The sequence below is a fragment of the Orycteropus afer genome, unplaced genomic scaffold (genome assembly GCF_000298275.1).
Source record: "Orycteropus afer afer isolate SDZICR_OR568_19922 unplaced genomic scaffold, OryAfe1.0 scaffold00173, whole genome shotgun sequence".
Lineage (NCBI taxonomy): Eukaryota > Metazoa > Chordata > Mammalia > Tubulidentata > Orycteropodidae > Orycteropus > Orycteropus afer.
In genome coordinates this window covers 4,531,679-4,551,251 of record NW_006921760.1, presented here as the reverse complement: position 1 = coordinate 4,551,251, position 19,573 = coordinate 4,531,679, and the positions used below count along the sequence as shown (strand labels likewise).

The 19,573-nt window shown below is 39.7% G+C and overlaps 1 protein-coding gene across 1 annotated transcript in view; it reads right to left on the bottom strand.

The window, feature by feature from the left end:
• The window catches only part of EIF3H (eukaryotic translation initiation factor 3 subunit H), a 127,614-nt gene that overhangs the window by 8,614 nt on the left and 99,427 nt on the right, over positions 1 to 19,573 (bottom strand). The window contains exons 3-5 of the mRNA XM_007946856.2: positions 5,013 to 5,180; positions 3,411 to 3,510; positions 2,050 to 2,199 (exon numbers count right to left, since the gene is read on the bottom strand). Coding sequence (XP_007945047.1) covers positions 2,050 to 2,199; positions 3,411 to 3,510; positions 5,013 to 5,180 — 418 coding nt within the window. The remainder of the gene's footprint in view (positions 1 to 2,049; positions 2,200 to 3,410; positions 3,511 to 5,012; positions 5,181 to 19,573) is intronic.

Genomic DNA, 19,573 nt, shown 5'->3' with positions numbered 1-19,573 from the left:
GTAAAATGCAGAAGATAAAAACGATTATAAAGTATTTGTCTAGAGCTTCGTTGCTATGGTGAAATGGGAACATTTTCCTGGCTATTACAAATGCTGCTTTAGACAAACAGACATTACAGACCGGCTCTTTGGTAAGGGAAAGCAACAGAAGGGCGGTATTTGCTTTGTATCCTTAATAAAGGAAGCCTGGGAAGAGGTGAAGACACGGATTGTATAAGCAATCACTTTCCTGTAGTAAATTTACTACAGGAAAGTGATTATATATACACCTATATACTTAATACATCAAATTATAACCTTGCATGCTGGAAAAGGTTCTCAACTCAATGTTTGAAACACAGGTGTGTGTCTAGTGTGCTTGTGAAAGCAATAAAGATAAATATGAATTTCTGAAACAGACAAATGAAAGCACTATTATGAATTTGTGTTTGCAGTCAGGGCAGTCTTTGGTGCCAAATTAGCCCTGCGACCTGGTCGTATCACTTAGCACTTTGCTGACCACTCAGTTGCCAATTCCCTTCCTTAAGAGCCTTCATGATGGATTCATGCAATGGAAGGTGGCACTTCAACCACTGGCCTACTTGTCCTGAGCATGGAGTAGAACACTGGGCTCTGTGGTCCTGGGCTTACCTTACATCTCTTATACTGGGGAAGTCAAGTCTACAAGTTCTAGTGGTTTCTATCCGAGGTAATTAGAAAACTGATAAAAAATTGAGCTTCTCCTCCAAATTGTTTAAGAAAATACATTTCTTTCAGTCATCCAAGAAATACATTGATTGATCATCTTACCTTGTCCAGCTAATGGCAGACTTGTGCTAGCTACCTCTCACCACACAAAACCACTAACATCAAGCTTACAAGGAATTTAAGAGAATATAAATGAATCTGTTCATATTTCTGTTAAAAGTAATAGGTGGGGAAGTAATCACAGATTGCATAAAGGGAACAATCTGTTTTGGAATACTTCAGTCGGCATAATACCAGTTAATACAGATCTTGACAACTAGGTAGCTAAAGTAGTAACATTACAGGAAATCTGTCACTATTGTCTAAGATGGTAAAAGCCACGGTCAGGTTCAGAAAATTCAAATTTTAGTTGAAAAACAACTGGAAGCTTACAACTGACATAATCTTCATCTGAGCAAGGGCAAGTGCAACTGGTAAAAGAAACACTTTTGTCTATCTCCTGAGGGCTATTAAATATCCAGCTATAGCACCATAAGCTTCTGGGGACAACAGACAGTAAATAAAGCTGATCCAAAAAAAAAAAAAAAAAATCCCCACCTCTGCTCAGGAGCACTTACAGCACCAGAGCACAAACGATACCGCAAATGGTTCTTAGAATAGGAACACTTAGTATTCCAACACTGTTCAGTTGATCAGTTTGGTGTTTTTCCTAGGATCTTAGCAAGGCCAGACAAGTACTACATGTTGTTACAAACATTTTACTAACCTCAAAATGTTCTTAAGCAATTTTTTTCTTATTTCCTAAGTAAACTCTATGTAAAATAGGGCTTCGAACCAGTTCTCCCTGGTTGAATAATGGCTGACAAAGTGAAATCAAACAGATTTACATTTGTAAAATGTGGGTGTAATGGAACAGTAACTGGACCAGGAGAAATTACAAGTCAATGTCCTGCTATAAACTTAATCTCCCTCCTAGAAGACAAGGACAGTGTGAGTGCTGCATAGCTACCAAATCTCCTGACCAGCAGAGTCAGAAACAATGGTGCCCCGCTCAAAGACAGTGGCTGGCAGTGCCACCCTGAACGTGTGTTACTCTCCCATAGTTCTAGCAATAATGCAATCTCCTGCATCAGGCTCCTGAAAGGACTCATTACGCCTCTTCCAAGTCTCCCATTCCAAGGCTTTGATCTGTAATTTTTTCCATTCTGGTTCGCTCACATTTTACAAATTCAGGTCTGTTCTGATTTCACTGCACTGGCCAAGACTGAATCAGTCCCAACTGACTCAAAGCCCTGATGTAAAGTAACCTGTGCAGTAAGTGACTGTATTTAGGAGGGACTCTTCATTAGCAGGGTTACCTACCTGCTAGCGAGACTGAGCAATTCATGTTTATCTGCTACGGCTGACTTCTTCTCAAGCTCCCACATTAGAACGTTGATCAGATGTGAATTTTTTATTACAATCGGCACCTCTTCAAACATATGCTCAAAGGTGATATTTGCCTTTTTCAATCTGTGAAGCATATTAAAAAATATTTAACTCCGATGGTCAAAAGTAAGTGTTAAAATGACTATTTGATACATCTTACTCAATTACAAGCCCTCTCCAGCATCCTCCTGTTTGTTTCACTGGCTCTTAAATAGTAGAGAAACTAGAGCTTTACAGAGGCAAGCAGAAGTTGAATGATTTGAATAACTGTGAAAATGAGCTCAGCTTTGAACTACATAAGCCTAGAAAATAAGATTCTTAAGCCAAAAAAAAAAAAAACACAAAAACCTATCCTTTATAATCAAGTGTCTATAAATTTTCATTTTTACTGAAATAGAAATATCACAGAGTTATGCTAAACAATCTTTATGTAAAAGATTTAAAAAAAAATAAACAGTGAACAACAGAATACTCTCATTCTTGGAAAGTTCATTTTAAAAGTCTACTGAACTAAAGAGATTGCCAACTAACAGAAGACAGGATAAGGCAAATACAGTGGTCCAGGACACAAACAAAGACGCAGCTCCACCTGCTTAGCTCTAACTAGTATATTCAGGAGTAGTTCATTTTAAATTCTTTGCATCTTAATTTCTTTCAGTGTCAAATGAAAATTTGCAATGAGTTGTCTTACGTGAAGTAAAAAACATTAACTTTGACTTACAAGCAAAATTCCTATCATTAACAGAAAATGGAAGAATTCTGATTTTAAAAGTTTTAAATGGAAATATTCCAATGCCATTAAGTAGGATTGCAAACCAGCTCTATCAATCGTTTTCTTCATGTTCTTGGAAATTCTCAAATTTTTAATAATCTGCCTTCTCTACTGAATCCTGAAAATGCTTCTATCTTTCTCACTCCCTCAGGAAACAGGAGCTCAGGAAAGAAGGCATATAGCTCACAAGTGTCGTGACACAGCTTACAATATGCCAGCCTCTGACCACTCCTTCCATCTTCCTTTATTCAACCATTTATTTCTTTAAATCCAGTAGCTAATTCTCACCCTAACAAAAGTCACCCTTGGTGAGAACAACAGATGAGACATTCCATCAACAACAGCTTAAACTTGGAAAAGGAGAAATTAAGTGGCACTCGACCATGCCGAAAACTTCTCCAGTCCACATGGCAAAAGCGTTATCACACCACCAGCGAGGACTCAATAAATGTGGCAAACTGACGTTTTAAAAGAAAAATACCAAACCTTTACCATATGTCTTCATAGACCCCAAAACACTTACGCTTCAGGAGAAAAATCCTTCTCTTTACAGACTTCCATCAGCTTAGGAGTCAGCCTATATGCCTTCAGTGAGAGAGACCCTTGGGCAGTTTTTATGGGATCTCAAATTTAAAGAGAGAAAAAAAATTACTAAGAATTTGTCACTACCAGTGCTCAAACAACATTGATTTTAGGCACATTGTGTTACTTATCACAGTCTTTGCAAAATAAAGATGAAAAAGAGAAATAATCAGAACATAATTTCAAACAGATTCAAACAATTATGACAAACAGTAAGTGAAAAGGAAGGGTGCTATCACCTATCCCACCTAGAATAGGTAGGATAATTTCCTTCCTAGAATAAAAAGAGACTCAAAATACAGTTAAGATATTTTCAAGTGAATTCCTCAAACAGAACCAGTAATTCATCTTACATAATTAGGCGAAAAATACTGGTGAATATTAAATATGAAAACTCACTGCGTGCATTTCTGCAGTTCTGTAATTTAAAAGGAATAACCCTGCAAAGAAAATGTGTCCATTCTAATAACCACTGTTCAAATTTCTTAGTTAAAATGGATTCTAAAAACAAAACCACTAAAGTCAAAGTGCCATCACAAAGTGTCTTTTTAGTTTTAGACAAACTAATTTTGTCAAAACTAACTGCTTAAATGCTCCATGAGTAAGAGGGCTTAACACTTGCTGCATGATAACGGCTCCGGCATGCCAATATTCGCCTAAAACCTGTGTTAACATTCACGTTGTCTGAAACTTAACACAGTGAAACTTTTAGCAATAGGTGATAAAATAAAAACTAAAATAGATTGAAACAAGTGGAAAATTCATCAAGGTCTGATGATGCAATGTTTCCAGCCAATATAAGTACACTTTAACAACTTGTTCTTTACTGTAATCCAATTGTTAACATACTGAAACAATTTTGAGGCAGCTCATAAGATTGATCGTATTCATTAGTATTTTTTCTGACAGATACTCAGGACGTTACATTTACTTCTCAGCTGGAAACTATATGCAAGTCTGCCAGATATGGCAAACTGTGAGTGTTTGGGGAGGGGAGAGGCTATAAAGCTGTTAAATTGCCTACAGTTCTGATACAGCACAGAACATCTGGTCTGGAGAGCTTGAGGAAACACCATTAAATAGGCTGAAAAGAAAAAAATCTTTGTGCTAAGAAACAGTCCAGGTTTTGTACGCTGCTGTCAGAGGCATTTAAAAAAAAAAAAAAAACCCAAAAAAACTTGGCAAGCTGTGTTATGATTGGTCAGTCACGTACAGAGCCAGACACTCCAGCAATCGGGGTTTGTTAGACATCTGGTCTAGTTCCACCAGCTCCTGCAATGAGGGAGGGGAGATGGAGGAATAAAAATGAAGCAGCTACTCCAGCATTCCAAAACGTACACATCAGGGCTCTGATAGCAAGAAAAATAAACAGAAAGAAGGAAACCCTGTCTAGACTTAGCTGCTGCCGAGGCCGCTGCAGAAACAGGGCTGGTATTGACTTGAGAAGCCCTGCCAGGCTGCTCTGAGAGGCAGAGACAGAAAGCAAAAATAGTAGTAATAATGTTAAGGGAAGAAAAGAATACTGAAGGCACCTCCTACTAACCGTAAATGAGAACGACAGACTCCTCAATGGCGTGCTGGTAACTGAACTGAGAATCCAGCAGTGCCCGGGTGACGAACGAGCCGTAGTACGTGGACTGGTACCAGCCCACGTGGAGGTGGTCGATGTTGACATGGCGAAGACTCCGCATCATTTCCATCTGATACTGGACTAGATGGCAGAGAGAGTGGGATGAAAGAAAAAAAAAACCTGTTGAATAATGCCAATATTAAAAACAAGACCTTTTGGAAGTAAATTTCTACATAACTGTTTATTGGCTACAGGGAACAGGTTCACAGACTCTCAAAAATTCATTCAGTCATATATATATAAAGAAAACATAATTAAGCTTTCAAACCACTGGGGCTTTCTTTTCCTTCACTAATTAAAAAAAAAAAAATGACCAATGATTTTATAGAAAGGTTACTGAAAATACAACATTAATGCCTTGTTCTAAAAAAGAAATAATCAAATGTGGTTCCCACTCCCCTTCTTTAAACTCTGAAAATAGTAAATGTTTAAGAAAAAAATTAGTTTAATTAATTAACTGGTTGTAAGAAGTTTCATTTACATTAGTAAGTCAGAAAAGTTATCAATCTCTTCCTCAATACAGCTCTCAGAAGTTAAAACCATCAGAACAAATGGGAGACAACTGTCACATTAAATATAAACAGGAGACAGGCTGTGGCTGATTTACAATATCAGAATCCATTTTTGCCTTCATCTGGTGCCCCCTACTGCATATGCTAAATTTTAAAATGAACTTGTTTTTTTTGTCTGTGTGTTCCTTTGTGTTAAGTAACAGATACTATTTTTTTAAAAAAATCAGAACAGTTAATAAAGTTGTAGTTTAATCACCATATATGGAAAGAAAAGTTTCAGTTACTCTTTAGTTTTGTCAAAGTAATGTCTACAGTGCGGACTACTGGCTTAGAGCAATACTAACTAGAAAGTAAATGCAAAGAGACAACACAGTAAGAAAGACACCAAAACAAGAAGCGTGCTGCCCAGTAACACAAAGAGATACAGGAGAAAACTCTACAGTCAACACAATATCCAAGCTATTCCTACTGTAACGAATGCATGACCATGCTGAAGAAACATATTTGCTTAATTAGGAACTTAACCATTTTATTTTTAAAAGTCTTAATTAATTAGGTTTTACTAAAATAAAGTGATATGGCTGTCAATTCTGTGGTTATAATGCTACTATGGTTTTACACAGCAAACAAGACCCTGGGCCATGAAGTAGGAGCGAGTCTTCCTGGATGGACAACACCTGTTGTTATCAGGCAACTAAGTTATCAATCTGCTCATTCTAAAGAAGATTGTATTACTTAAAATAAAAAAAAACGGTACCATTCAGGAAGGACATAGTTTTTGGTTATTCTTTTGTTATTTAGAACAGCAGAAGGAAAGAAACAACCCAAAGAATTTTCTTACTACCTGCAGGGCCCTTCTCAAGCCCATGGCAGAGATGCAACAGGGCTGGAAGGGTTCTGCTCTGTCAACACGTGCATGCGCTTAAGCGGTTCTGTTCTGAAGGCAGACTTACTTATTCTGAACAAGTGGAGGAAAGATGGTATAGAGATGGTTTGGCTACCACTATTTCTTTTGCCCTTTGTTTTTAAGGCTACGGGCTGAAGGAGTAATAGCGGACACTTTATATACCAAAGCAGTGTTTCTACAGATTTATTAATAAAATGTAAAAACACAGTTGTATAGCCCATGTTATATTCTAAACCACCACTGAAAACAACCTTAGTAATCAATTTTCCATATAATATGATGGCCTCGAGAAGCAGCAAGAGAAGATAATTAATATGATAATCTTCCTGTATCAGTTATCCTTTTATCTTAATCTGTCATCTCTCTGGCATATAAAAGAGTCCACCCTAGCCAGTTTAACAGATTTATATCAACCACATGAATTCGGAGAGTGATACAGAATCACTGTTAAGGTCTGTATCTGCTTTAAAATGTCACGGTTCTTTTATCAAATTGAACTTACAAATGAAAAGGCTAGAACAAAATTTGCTATTTATTCTAAAGATATAAGAAAAAAGCGCTAAGGAGAGAGTACTGAGCAACTGACAATACAAACACAGTTGTATTGGAGAACAATTTTTTAAAAAAGAGTACATCTAAAACACCCATTTGGGTAAATTTCATGGTAATATCAGCCAAAGTTAGAGACTCGCAATAAACCAAAACCAAAACCAAACTCACTGCCTTGGAGTCGGATCCGACTCATAGCAACCCCTTTGGGTTTCCGAGGAGGTATCACTACGGAAGTAGACTGCCCAAACCTTCCTTCCGAGGAGTGGCTGGGGGGTTTGAACTGCCAACCTTCTGGTCAGCAGTCAAATACCTTAGACACTATGCCACTAGATGCACAATAGTCATCTAGAAATCCAGCCCTGAGATGCCCACAGACATCCTGCCCAGTTAGCTTCCTTCTCGGGTGCTCAGTCTGCCCATCTCCAAAAGGCCCCGAGAGCACATCCCAGTCCCAATGCCACCAGTCCACAACATTCAGTGGGCATGCCAGTTAAAATAACAGTTTCTCTCTAGTTAAAGCAGGGCCTTCAGTATGCAATCATGTCGAAAATAAAAATACACGTAAACTTTATAAATAAATAAAACTTCACTTTTCTGAAAAGTATTCTGTAATCTTAGTAAATAAATCTCCCCTCAGCCTGAATAGATTTTATAATAGTATTTCTAGTCTACACGGGGCAAAGTCTAAGACTGGTAGCAAACTGCCAAACTCCTTCTTCATCCAGTCTTTCCCACATTACAGGCCCTCAGGTAAGGATGAAAATGAAGTGTTTCTTCAAGCCCAGAAAGAGGGTCAGGGATATTAAGGACCATGACACGGTGGTGGAGTTACTACTACTCTATCGTATTTACTTCCAGGGACTAAGAAGTGGGGAAATGAGCTTCCATAGTATTGGGGGTGGGAGGAGTTTCCATTTTCTTCTTCCACAGCTTAGAAAGTCAAGGCATTCAAGGTTTTGCGAGGCTTCAAACAAACTTACAAGTCATAAGGGTTTAACGATGACCTAAATATCTTAGATGGAGATAAACAGTTAAGGGTTAACCACAATGACAGATAAATTAATAAAATTGCTTTTAAAATTCTACAAAGCACTGGAATTCTCCTACTACACAATGAAATATGTGAAGTTCCAGGACTTTCTCTATCTTGGTTTGGTCTTACCCCCTACCCCAATTTTAATAATTAAAAAAGAAAAGAAAGTGAAAGAGAAGAAAAAATTGAGAGTCCTCTCTCTGAGAGGCATTCATAATGAGAAAGAAAGGGCCTGAAAGGAATTGATCTTTGAAGAACAGGGGTGGGAACTCTCCCAAAACACACCTGGGATGCACTGAGGCCTAGTGCTTGTGGGGCTACGCAAATGAGGCCACAGTCAATGTACTGCTCAGAAAGAGGTCATGATTTAATAAATGAAAGAGAAAAGCAGTGTCATTTCCATTCTCAACAAACCAAGGAAGGAGAGACACTACTCATAAACAGCAAGTAAACTGCTCTATCTCTGCAGACGTTTAGGTCTGCGTTCTCGCTTTCATGTTGACACAGACCTGTGACCCTAGATTCCCTTCACCCACATAGTTTTTCTCTTCTCCCCCAACTCAAGCTATCAAAAAGTACAAACTCAAACCCTGCCAAAAGCTTGCTGGTAAACCTCAGTAAGTTCACCCACTGCACAGTGGACTCCACCTAAACTGGCTCAAAGGGGTGCTCCCGGCTGCCACCATCAGTCAGTCCGAGCCACCACACCCACTGACACCTATTTATCCCCTCTGGCCTATGGCAGACACAAGGAAAAATATGAAATGTGGACACACCATTATGTTCTGCACGCTCACTCCAGGTTCTGATCTCCCAGGTGAACGGCTCTGCTTTTGTGGCCATCCTAGTCTCTTTCTCAGAAGTCAGACTGGGGTTAGAGGTAAGATGAAAGGGGACTGACTGTGAGTTAGTGCTATTGTTTCCCCATCCCTAGCTGGTCCTCCCAGAGCCGGTTCACTCCTATCTGGCTTGAACAGCCCCTAACCCGTCAGGAGGTGTGCAGGAAACCACTGCAAAAGAAACAAAAAAAGAAAGGAGAAAAGCAGGGTTCCCTGGTATAAAGTGCCGTAATTCCCCACTGCTGAGGTCACGCAGATCAACGGAGTAAAGAAGCAAGTGTTAGTGGCAACTTTGCAGAGTTGGTCAGTAATCAGACACTTCCATTTTGTTCTAAAGTTCTCATATTTAACAAAAGCCCATGCAGCAATTGCAACCATTCACTCCTGAGTTAATGGCTAAATATTCCTAGGGAATTTCCTAAAGATAAATGGCAAGGGGAAAAATTTTTCTGGAGGGGACTATTTTCAAATTTATGATGATGTTCAACAGAAGGGCTTAGAATTATGTAATGAGAACGTTAGGAAAGAACCTTCTAAGCATTCTTAGTTTGAAAGCAAACACCCTACCGACTGAGGAGGGACCCATACACAGCAAATGAATTTCAAAGACAAGCTGGTAGTTACTCCAAAGCCAAGCCAAATTTCCTAATATGAAAGTTGCACACCTAGATGCAATTGAGATGGTGCTGCAAAATGTGGAAGGATTATAAAAATGAGCTTTAGTTTTAGAAATCTCATCAACCTCCACAATTGTCTTAATTGGTTAAGCCTCTCCCAAGCAAGGGAGAGCCTGGTTTACAACACTGAATAACTGTTCGAAGTCTGGCACCAGTATATTCATATTCACTTTTTCCAGATATCCTCTTTGCAAAACAGTCCATTTAAAAATGCCTAGAGCTGTAACTGTCTTAACTGAGGCAGGCTGCCCAATACCTATTCTTCCAAAAATTCACAACATTTGTTGGGCTTTCTCTTGTTCGAGCTTCAAATATGAAAACACTGAAAATAATATGTTGTTTCGATTTAAAATCCTGTATCTCGAGTTACGCTGGCAGATACCCAAACAGGAACACGCAGCCTGCGTTCTCATGAAGATCATGGCGACAGACAATGGAGACCTTTACTGTAGGCAGAATAATCACCCGGTTTTCTTTTTACCTTCAATTTCTCATCTTCATTTTGAAAACAAACTTTTTTTTTCCATTTTAACTGAACCCTCAGGAAATAAAATTTTTCACTGAAAAATGAGAATAATGAATTGGCTACATCTGGCTAGGTAAGGATGAACAAAAGTAAGGAAGTAAAGCTGACGCTTCCTCTCAACCGGAAATCTGTGTAACCGATTAAAAGGGAAAAACGTGTTTCATAGATGTCTACTGGTTATTAGGGAACTTTAAAAGAACAAAGTAACCAAATTTAAATTTTAAAAATTAAAAACAATTTAATGGACCTACTGTCTTAGTTAATGACTTAATAATCTACCATTTAAATCCAAATTATTTTACAAATATATGTAAAAATAGCCTGGAGGGGAAGGGAAGAGATAGATATATAAAGGGAGGAAAAAACCTATCATTTATTGAACACTTATAAAATTATATGTCAGGTTATCTGACTTTATTCCTCCAATAATGAGCACATCATGATTACTGAGATAACCTTTTAGAAAAGCTGTTGAGCACAGCAAGGGAAGTGGCAGCACTGAATCCCACTTCCGGCTGACTCCGAAGCCCAGGCAACCCGTCGTTTATAACATCACCCTTTCTTACACTGAAGTGCAGGGTAAGGTACAGATGCCACAGAAATATATACACAGCTCCAGGTTTTCTGAAACCATAGCTTGTATACATCTGGTCACTAATTAATCAATAACTTAGCACTACCAATGAGATTTTAAATAGCAAAACAACCTTCAAAGATTGCTAAATGTCAAAGTTGGTAATTAACAACTGTAACCCCTAACCTGAAAAGGTTGCATTCTATTACTATTTGAAACTTATGCCAAGACTACTTTGTAACTAAATACTGGCTCAGATCAAAGATGACCTGCACAAAGACATCAAGTAAGGGAATAAACAAGAGACCAGAACTAGTATGTATACACTCTTTGCTGTAAAAAAACAAGCTAAATTCAATCAGGAGATATAAATGGCTTTAAAAACAAACAAAATGTCATAACTTTCCTGAAACAAAGCAATGATTTCGACAAACATAACAGAGAAGTGGAATACAGCAGTATCTCCTATCTAAGTATGACTTTTAAGAAAATAATTACAGGCCTCTTTTCCAGCAGCACGGCGCGATAACGGCGAGCACTCACAGGCTATGAACTGTGAAGGCTCTGCCCCATTACTTAACTAGACAAACCGTAGTCTGTGCTTCGCTCCGTATCAGACTTTCTGCCAAGCGGCACATACGTTTCAGGCAACGTTCAAAGCTACTAGCAGATGTAGATTTAAGCAAACAGAATGTGCACTTGGAAAGGAAGAGTTGCCTTTGGGTGGAGAGAGAAAAGGAACCCACAGAGGTGCCCTATCCTCTCCCCCGAGTCCACACCAAGCAGTCACCCCCCATCGACGCATCTGCGTCAGCGCCACCCTCCTGACTGATTAAGGATTGTGGTTGACACTTCAATTTTTCTCAACAAAGTATCCAATATAAATTCTACTCTACCTAGAAACAAACCTGTTCTATTTAAACAGAAATAAAAATGCTGCCTTAATAATGTTACAGAAATATTTTTAAAAATAGTTCACTTGTCCTGAGTGGTTTAATTCCTTCTTTAAATTGTTTATGAATTCTGACAAATGGTTATTTTGAATGCCAAGCTAGGGATAAGGGAATGGGAGCGGAGTACACTCTGTTTTATAACTATTAAGAGCTTCGTAGTCAGGTTTTTTAAGAAGGTGTAATGTGCCTCAGTAAGTCTTCTATGGAATAAATGAGATTCTTCACAGAAAATAACATGTTCACTCAGTAACAAATTCACTGCTATCTTCTTAACAAATCTTAAAGCACAGTCCAGAGAACCTATTTCTTTCAGGCCAAGAGAATTTAAAACACATACACATTTAAGCCCTTGGTCATGAAAACACACGCACAGAAGTGGATGGTGGTAAACAGTCACAAATAAACTAACTGTGTGCCACCTGAGACCTGTTTCTGCACACAAACTGAATTCACTCAGAGAGGTCCCAGGCGTGAAAACCCCTCACCTCTCACCACGAAGACCCTCTCATCACTACCCCTTGGTACAAGACCATGCTATCTTAGAAAACCAAATGAGAATCTTTGGGTTTGGGTGAAAAAAATCATGCTATATACACAGTAGGCTCTTTCATGAGGACAGGTAACACCTCTGTCAGAGTTACAACTATATATAAAGTTCTAGATTAATGGCTGGCACAAAGTTGGGCGCTGAAAATATTTTGAAAGAATGGAATATTTTAAAAGCACCTGATTGTTGTTAATGCACTACAAAAGGTCATAATTAATCAGAAAGTATTTGGCTGTGAGCATTCCAGCAATCCAAGAAAAAAGAGAAACACAGTATCCAAAGAGAGAAAAACATCAGATCTCAAAGGAGTAACACTTTTCCTAGGACATAAGCCTAAAATGAAATTTTCATGAGGGCTTTCAAAGGAAAGCTATGTAATTTTTTGAGAAGGCATTTCTGTAACAGAATAATCACACTTGATTTATTTTTCTTTTAAATAAATTTGGGCTTTCAATGTAAAACAAGCAGAAAATGGCCTTATGAGTACTTCTCTTAACACAGAACAACAAATCGTGCATGTTACCCAAAAATAAATAAAGACTCAAAACAAAACTCACTGCTGTAGAGTCGATCCCAACTCACTGGGACTCCGCCTTGGGTATCTCTATGGATGCAGATTGTTCAATCTTCCTTCAAACCCACCAGCCATCTCGTTAGCAGTCAAATGTCCTAGACACTATGCTACCTAATTGTTTCATCCAGGAAGAAATGACCGTGGTGGCTAAAGGGACAGACATGTGACTGCATCACAGGGAACAGCTGAAAATTTCTGAGTTTTCCAAATGAATGACTGCAATAGGGTCTTGATAATTTTCTTCAAATATTTATAAAGATTGAGACATATAAGAGGGGTTATAGCATGTGAGACTTGAAAGGAGAAATGGGAAACGGAATCACTTCACTTTATTCATTCTGAAACTACTCACTGAGTACTGTCTGTGCTAGGAACTGGGCAAAGCGACAGTAACACTATCTTCTAATATGTACCCTCTTCAAGATGGCTGCCCAATGAACAAGGCAGTAGTTCATGCATTTATTTCTCTGAGCTCTAATTTTCTCACCTAAAAAACAGTGGTTTCAACTTCCAACCATACCATGATGGCACTTACAAAAACTTTCAATCCAGATGGCTCTGCTTAATGAGCATTCCAGGGCAAAGGCCTGTGCAGTGAATTGCTTGATGTGGCCCTTCTTGCCATTGTCCTCCATTCTGTGATGTTTTGTAAATCCCATTATCCATGCCTGTTTGGGATGGTGTGGTATCAACTTGGCTGGGCAGCTGGTAGTAGTCATTCCCTATAATGACTGGCAATCTACTCTGTGATGGGATTTAGGTTAATTCTGTTGGGACAATACAGGTGGAATGTATCTTGAGTCCTGCCTTGCTGGAGGGTATAATTCAAATCACCACCCTTAGCTTGCCTGAGGGTATACCTACAAATCTCCTGGGAAGATTTGCCCCCCTCTTGCTCCGGCTTTGTGTCTTGGATCATCCTCATCTCACCACTGGATTTGGGACAGCAGCCGTCATCTGATCTGCTGATCGAGGTTCATCAAACCCCAAGAGTTGGGAGGATCCGCCAAACCTACTCATGGACCTGGGACTCGCCAGCCTGCCAGCCTCCACCACTACTACGTGAGACGAACCCTTGGGTGTCTATGAGTTCTGTGGGGCGTTACAGCGAAATACAGAACCCTAAGACTGGGGAAATTACTGGGAGGAGGAGGAGGAGTTAATGTCTCAAATGATGGAGTGGCATGATAGTTTGGACATTTGGGACATCTTTGACCTCCGCCTCATGGGGACCAGCCTCGTGCTGATCTTTCTAAGAGAAATTGTTCAAGCAGCCTGTAAGTACTACACCCTATAAAAATACAAAGTTGAAACATATATAATTATATTCACATATAAATCTATAAACTGTATAAATAGCAAAACATAAACAACTCACATTGTTCCCTCCACCTAAAGAGAAAGACTGAAAAGAAGTTAAAATGTTAATGGCAATAGTTCTCTAGGAAGTGAAGAATGAGCAATGATTTTTGCTTTAAAAAAAGTTGTCCAAGACCTACAATGTTAAAGAGGTATGTACACATACAATGATAAAATTTTTCTATCTCTGGACAACCTGCCAACATTTCCCATGGTTATCTAATCACCTGGGTACTGACACTCATACATTGTGGGGGCAGGGACTAGGCCAGGATACTCACTACTCAGAACGTGAAGCAGTCAACCAGACGTGACTGCCATCTCTACGAATCATCAGCTGCGTGATCCCCAACGAATTATCTCAGCAGAGATCTCCTCTGCAATTTAAAAGAAAGGGGGGGGGGATGATGACAACACTAAGTTACTTCACAGTGAAGTTATGAAGATTAAATAAAACCATCCACAAGCGCTTGGTGCCCTGAATAACCTCAAGAACTCCCTAAGCTATCACCATCACCTATTATTCAGAAGTGGATTCAAAATCCAGAGAATATGGTACTTACTTGAGTGAAAGGAATAGTTTTCAAAGAAATGAGTTTGATTAACTTGGTCGCCTGAATGCAGTATAAATTTCCCTTTATTTATCGTCATATTGGGGCTAGTGGAAAGTCAGGCAAATGGGGACAGGGTTTGGAGATAGCATGTGTGATTACAAAAAAGAAAATCTGTGACTGGGTAATAGCCATTTCATGAAACAGAATTCATATGTGCAAATACAAACATGATCAAAAAACAATCTACCAGGAGAAAGGATTACAAAAGGAAAAAATATTTCTTTGATACTAAAACTGTAAGCTAATTACATTCAGTACAATAAAGAACAGATTCAATAAAGAAAGAGACAAGCTGCAGAAATTAGATTTCAAGAAAAGGTAATCTTGGGTGCTCTATTATTACTGTATATATAACAATATAATTGCATTGCACCTAACTTTCTATCTCCTGATTCCATTTATAACTCTTCCAAAGAAAGTAAATAAGCTCTCTGCTCCTTCCCCAACAGGTAACTGTTACAAACACTGAGAGTGGGGGTAGGTTTGGGGAAAACAGTGAGCAAAGCACCAGCTCCTGACTTAGGGGAGTAGGTAAAGACACCTGGAAACAATGCCCACCCAAGTGAACAGCTAAATCGACTGGACACATCAAAAGCTTAGTAACTCACCAATTATAGCAGGATGATCCGACTCATTCTGGGGACAAATGTTTATTAACAAGATTTGTTCTTTTTGGAAATAATTCTTCAGAAAGGATTATTTTCTATTTGTCTTAAACTATTGATTTATCAAAAAAAAAAAAAAAAAAGGCATTGTACTTTATTTTAAAACCACACAAATGTTTTGATGGCATGGAGCCACCATTTGAAAAAGTTTCATAAATAGCTAAAAACTCTGGATACTGGAGGTAAACCATCCAAAATGATTTATGGGTCTTTTTTAACACAAATCAGTGTTAAAGATGATCCATCAAACAAGCCTGAGGGAGGCCATCTTTTCAGAGTATCTTTAACTGCAACCTAAAGAAGGGGAAGCTGGCAAGAAGGCACAGTGACGAGAGTTATAAACAAGGCTGCTGCTGTGGTACACCGCTGACGCTGCCCGACAGGGTTTCCAAGGCTTAATCTTTACAGAACGGAGACGGAGCTGGGTGGTGCAGTGGTTAAACACTCGACTGCTGACCCAAAAGTCAGCAGTTGGAGCCCAGCAGCCCCTCCCCAGGAGAAAGGTGAGGCAGCCTGCTTTCTTAACGATTTACAGCCCCAGAATCCCTATGGGGCAGTTTTACTCTGCCCTACAGTGTCTGGTAGCATAGTGCCTAAGGCACTTGACTGCTAACCAGAAGGCTGGCGGTTCAACCCCACCAACCACTCCTCGGAAGGAAGATGGGGCAATCTATTTCCGTAGTGATACTGCCTCGGAAACCCGAGGAGGGGTCGCTATGAGTCAGGTCTGACTTGACGGCACATAACAACAACAACAACAACACAGGGTCACTATGAGTAAGAATCAAATGCAGAGCAACGGGTTTGGTTTGGTAAAATCTTTAAAGGAGCCGATCACCAGGCCTTTTCTCCTGCAGCACTGATGGGTTCAAACCACCAACTGTTCAGTGAGCACCCAAGCACTTAACCACTGTCCTACCAGGGAGCCTCGTGGATTTAAATTAGATAAACAGACGTACTTACAACCACAGTCTCTATCCATCCTTTCTTGTCTTGACTTCCTTCCCTACATACTCCGCTTCTTCCACACACACTTCTTTAGGACAAGTAACACAGGGCTTCATCCTGAGAAACTGTGATGATGCAGAAATCTATGTGGTAGTTAACGATGAATCTGAAGTAGGAAAACCTATGGCTTGTTTTTACTGAGGCTTTGTTAGCTCCCCTGGTGCAGTTTCCTTTCAGGAGTCAGTAGCTAAACCAGGAATTCTGAACCTGGGGTTTCAAGGAATCTTCTGTAAACTTCCGCAAAATCAAATCAATTCACAGGCAGCCACCTGGGAGCAGAGATCAACACTGACAGGAAGTGTAGGGACACACCAACAGTCCAGAGAAAGCCCCCGTGCTCAGCAGGAGCCCAACAGTATGTCATTCTAACTCCTTATCCTACTGAGGACAAGACATGCATCATGGGAAGCAGGATGGATGCTTCAACTAAACTGCCCTGTGAGCACGCCCAGTATTTCCCAGGCAGACAATGAAGACGCATGCCCTACCCACCACGTGAGCTGAGCTCGCAGATTCAGGTTGTTCTGAAGGCAACAGACCCCATATTTGATAAGAACACACACAGGCAATTTTGGGAAATAGTCAGTCTCTAGGAAAAATGTCCTATCATTAAAATACCCTTAAGACAAATCTTATTCTGCTGTGTTATAAATATACTTTAGAGGTATACAATTCTATAGTCACAACTAAAGACCATCCTGAAGCAACTTAGTGGTCACGTTAGCTTTTCAAATTTTTACACAGAGACCTTAAGAAGCCGTTACTGAGACCTGTCTAATCAATTGTCATTATGTAATCTGAAGCTCATGAAAATGCTCTATGGAGGGTGACTCAGATTAGAAAGAAAGATGACACACAGTGTGCATGGAGAGGGAGTAACAATCATTGAACAGCAAGAAAATTACTAGAGAAGGATGTTGGAAGGCCACCGAACAGACCAAATAATTCTCTTCCGCAACTGGCAGGCAGGATGCTGCCAGATGTCTGAAATGGAATTAACCTCTACAGACTACGCTGATGACAGAAATAAAACGCACAACTACAATGGTAAGCACAGATACCTAGGGATGGGATATCGCTGCTTTACTTTCTCTGAACACTTGTTTCAGACTGTTTCCTCCCTCTACCCAAAAAATGTCCCTCACGGCAGTATTCACAAATAAGCCAGGAGTGTAGCCAAAGGGCTCTGGAAATGTACCAAAGGTCTACCAAAAAATATATGACGAACAGCAAAGTTTAGTCACAGTATCTATGATGTTTCGAAGCATTTGCCAATCAGGTAAATCACCTTGAAAACATCAACAAAACCCTCCTTTCCCCTACAAAGAATATACATCTTTTCCTTACAGAAAAGATTAAAATACTTATTTAGATACAAGGCATTACAAATGACTTACAGATGCTTCTTTCTTATATGTGGGGGAGAAAAATGTGAAACGGCAAATTCACACATTTATTCTTTCATATATTCACACAAGTATTTATTCTGAGATCCCAGCACTTCTTCCAGGGCTGGTCAGCACAGGGTGGTGAAGACAGAAAAGGTGCAGCTGACATTCCAGTGGAGAGGGACAGACAGACTCCCAGGGTAACAGTCAGCATTCCCAGGTCGACTTTAAATTGGGAGGCCACGTTCTGAAGGAAAGCTCAGTTCTCAGGAAATGACAGGGAAGAGACAACACCATCACCAGATCTAAGTGGCGGCACTGCTGACAACTGAGAACAGCTAGCCGTTCACCCTCAGACGGTGAACGTTCCCTAAAGAAAGTGTCTAGTAAGGCCACATAGTTCTCTTGACCTTTAAGGTGAACAAACTATTTTTGTCAATAATACCCAGGAAAGCAAGCTTGGGAGTCAAAAACTTCTTAACCTTATTTAAAAAATACAGTGAAAATGAGTGGCCGCAGGCCAGAAAAACAAACAAACAAACAAACAGAGACTAAAATGCAATCTGGGCTCTGCCATCCATATAATAGTCTCCAAATAGCCAAAAAACAAAAGCCAAACTTACTGCCGTGGAGTCAGATCCGACTCATAGCGACCCCTCCTTGGGTTTCCAAGGTGGTATCACTACGGAAATAGACCGCCCCATCTTCTTTCCGAGGAGTGGCTGGTGCATTTGAACCACCAGCCTTCTGGTGAGCAGTCAAATGCTTTAGGTACTATGCCACCAGAGCTCCCCAAGTGCCCTCAAAAAGACAGATTTAAAATCAAGTAATTTCTAATTTATTCCTAATAAAGACATGACTTAGTTCAATGCTCAACACATGGTAACGACAATAATGGCAAAATGGCAATGAGCCCTCTAGTGAGATACACAGGTGGAGAAGGCTGGCACCTGTAAGAACTAAAGCAGGGACCAGACCAGACCACTCAAGGAGGACAACTGCATGTGTTTTCTGCTAAGTTGTGAAGCTGGGGCCAATGATCTGTACTGCGCCTTCAAGTGTTAGTACTCCAGAGATGAGTGAAAAAAGATCAGTATCCCTATATTGGTCGAGAAACCTTAAGAAGCCCAAATGAACAAAAAATGGAAATAAGACACTAAGAGCAGTCAGAAGAGTCTAAGAAGTGACAGGTGTTTTAGACAAAGAAGCTTATGTGTGCTCCCCACACAGGAAATCGGCACCAGGCTGCCCTGAAAAGGGAGGCGGGAGATCTGAAAACTCATGAGATTTTGCCCCCAGCACTTAACTGTACCTCAGGTAAACAAGAACTTGAACAGTGTCTCGGACTGCTGTCACCTGCAGACTACTTCATGAAAGTCTGGCACACATGAAAACCACCAACTTCAAGTTTGAAAATCTGTTATTACAATTTTAATTACGTAAGTTTTAATCAATTTATAAAAAAACAACTGGCAGTATACTGAAACCCTAGGGCTTCAATACACAGCCTGCAGATGGATGGTTTAGATTTCAGGTGGATCTGCATCTAAAAGCTTTATTTTTTCAGTCTGTTTCTACTAAATTAAAGACTCCTTACTCAGACTTACATTGCACTGAGAAAAGCAGCAAGCATTTGGTTGCTGTAAGATAATCCCCTATATCTGTATGAAACAGAAATCTGAAAATTACGGAGCTTTCTCACTACAGTTTCTATCCAAGGAACATATACTATCTATACCCAAAAAT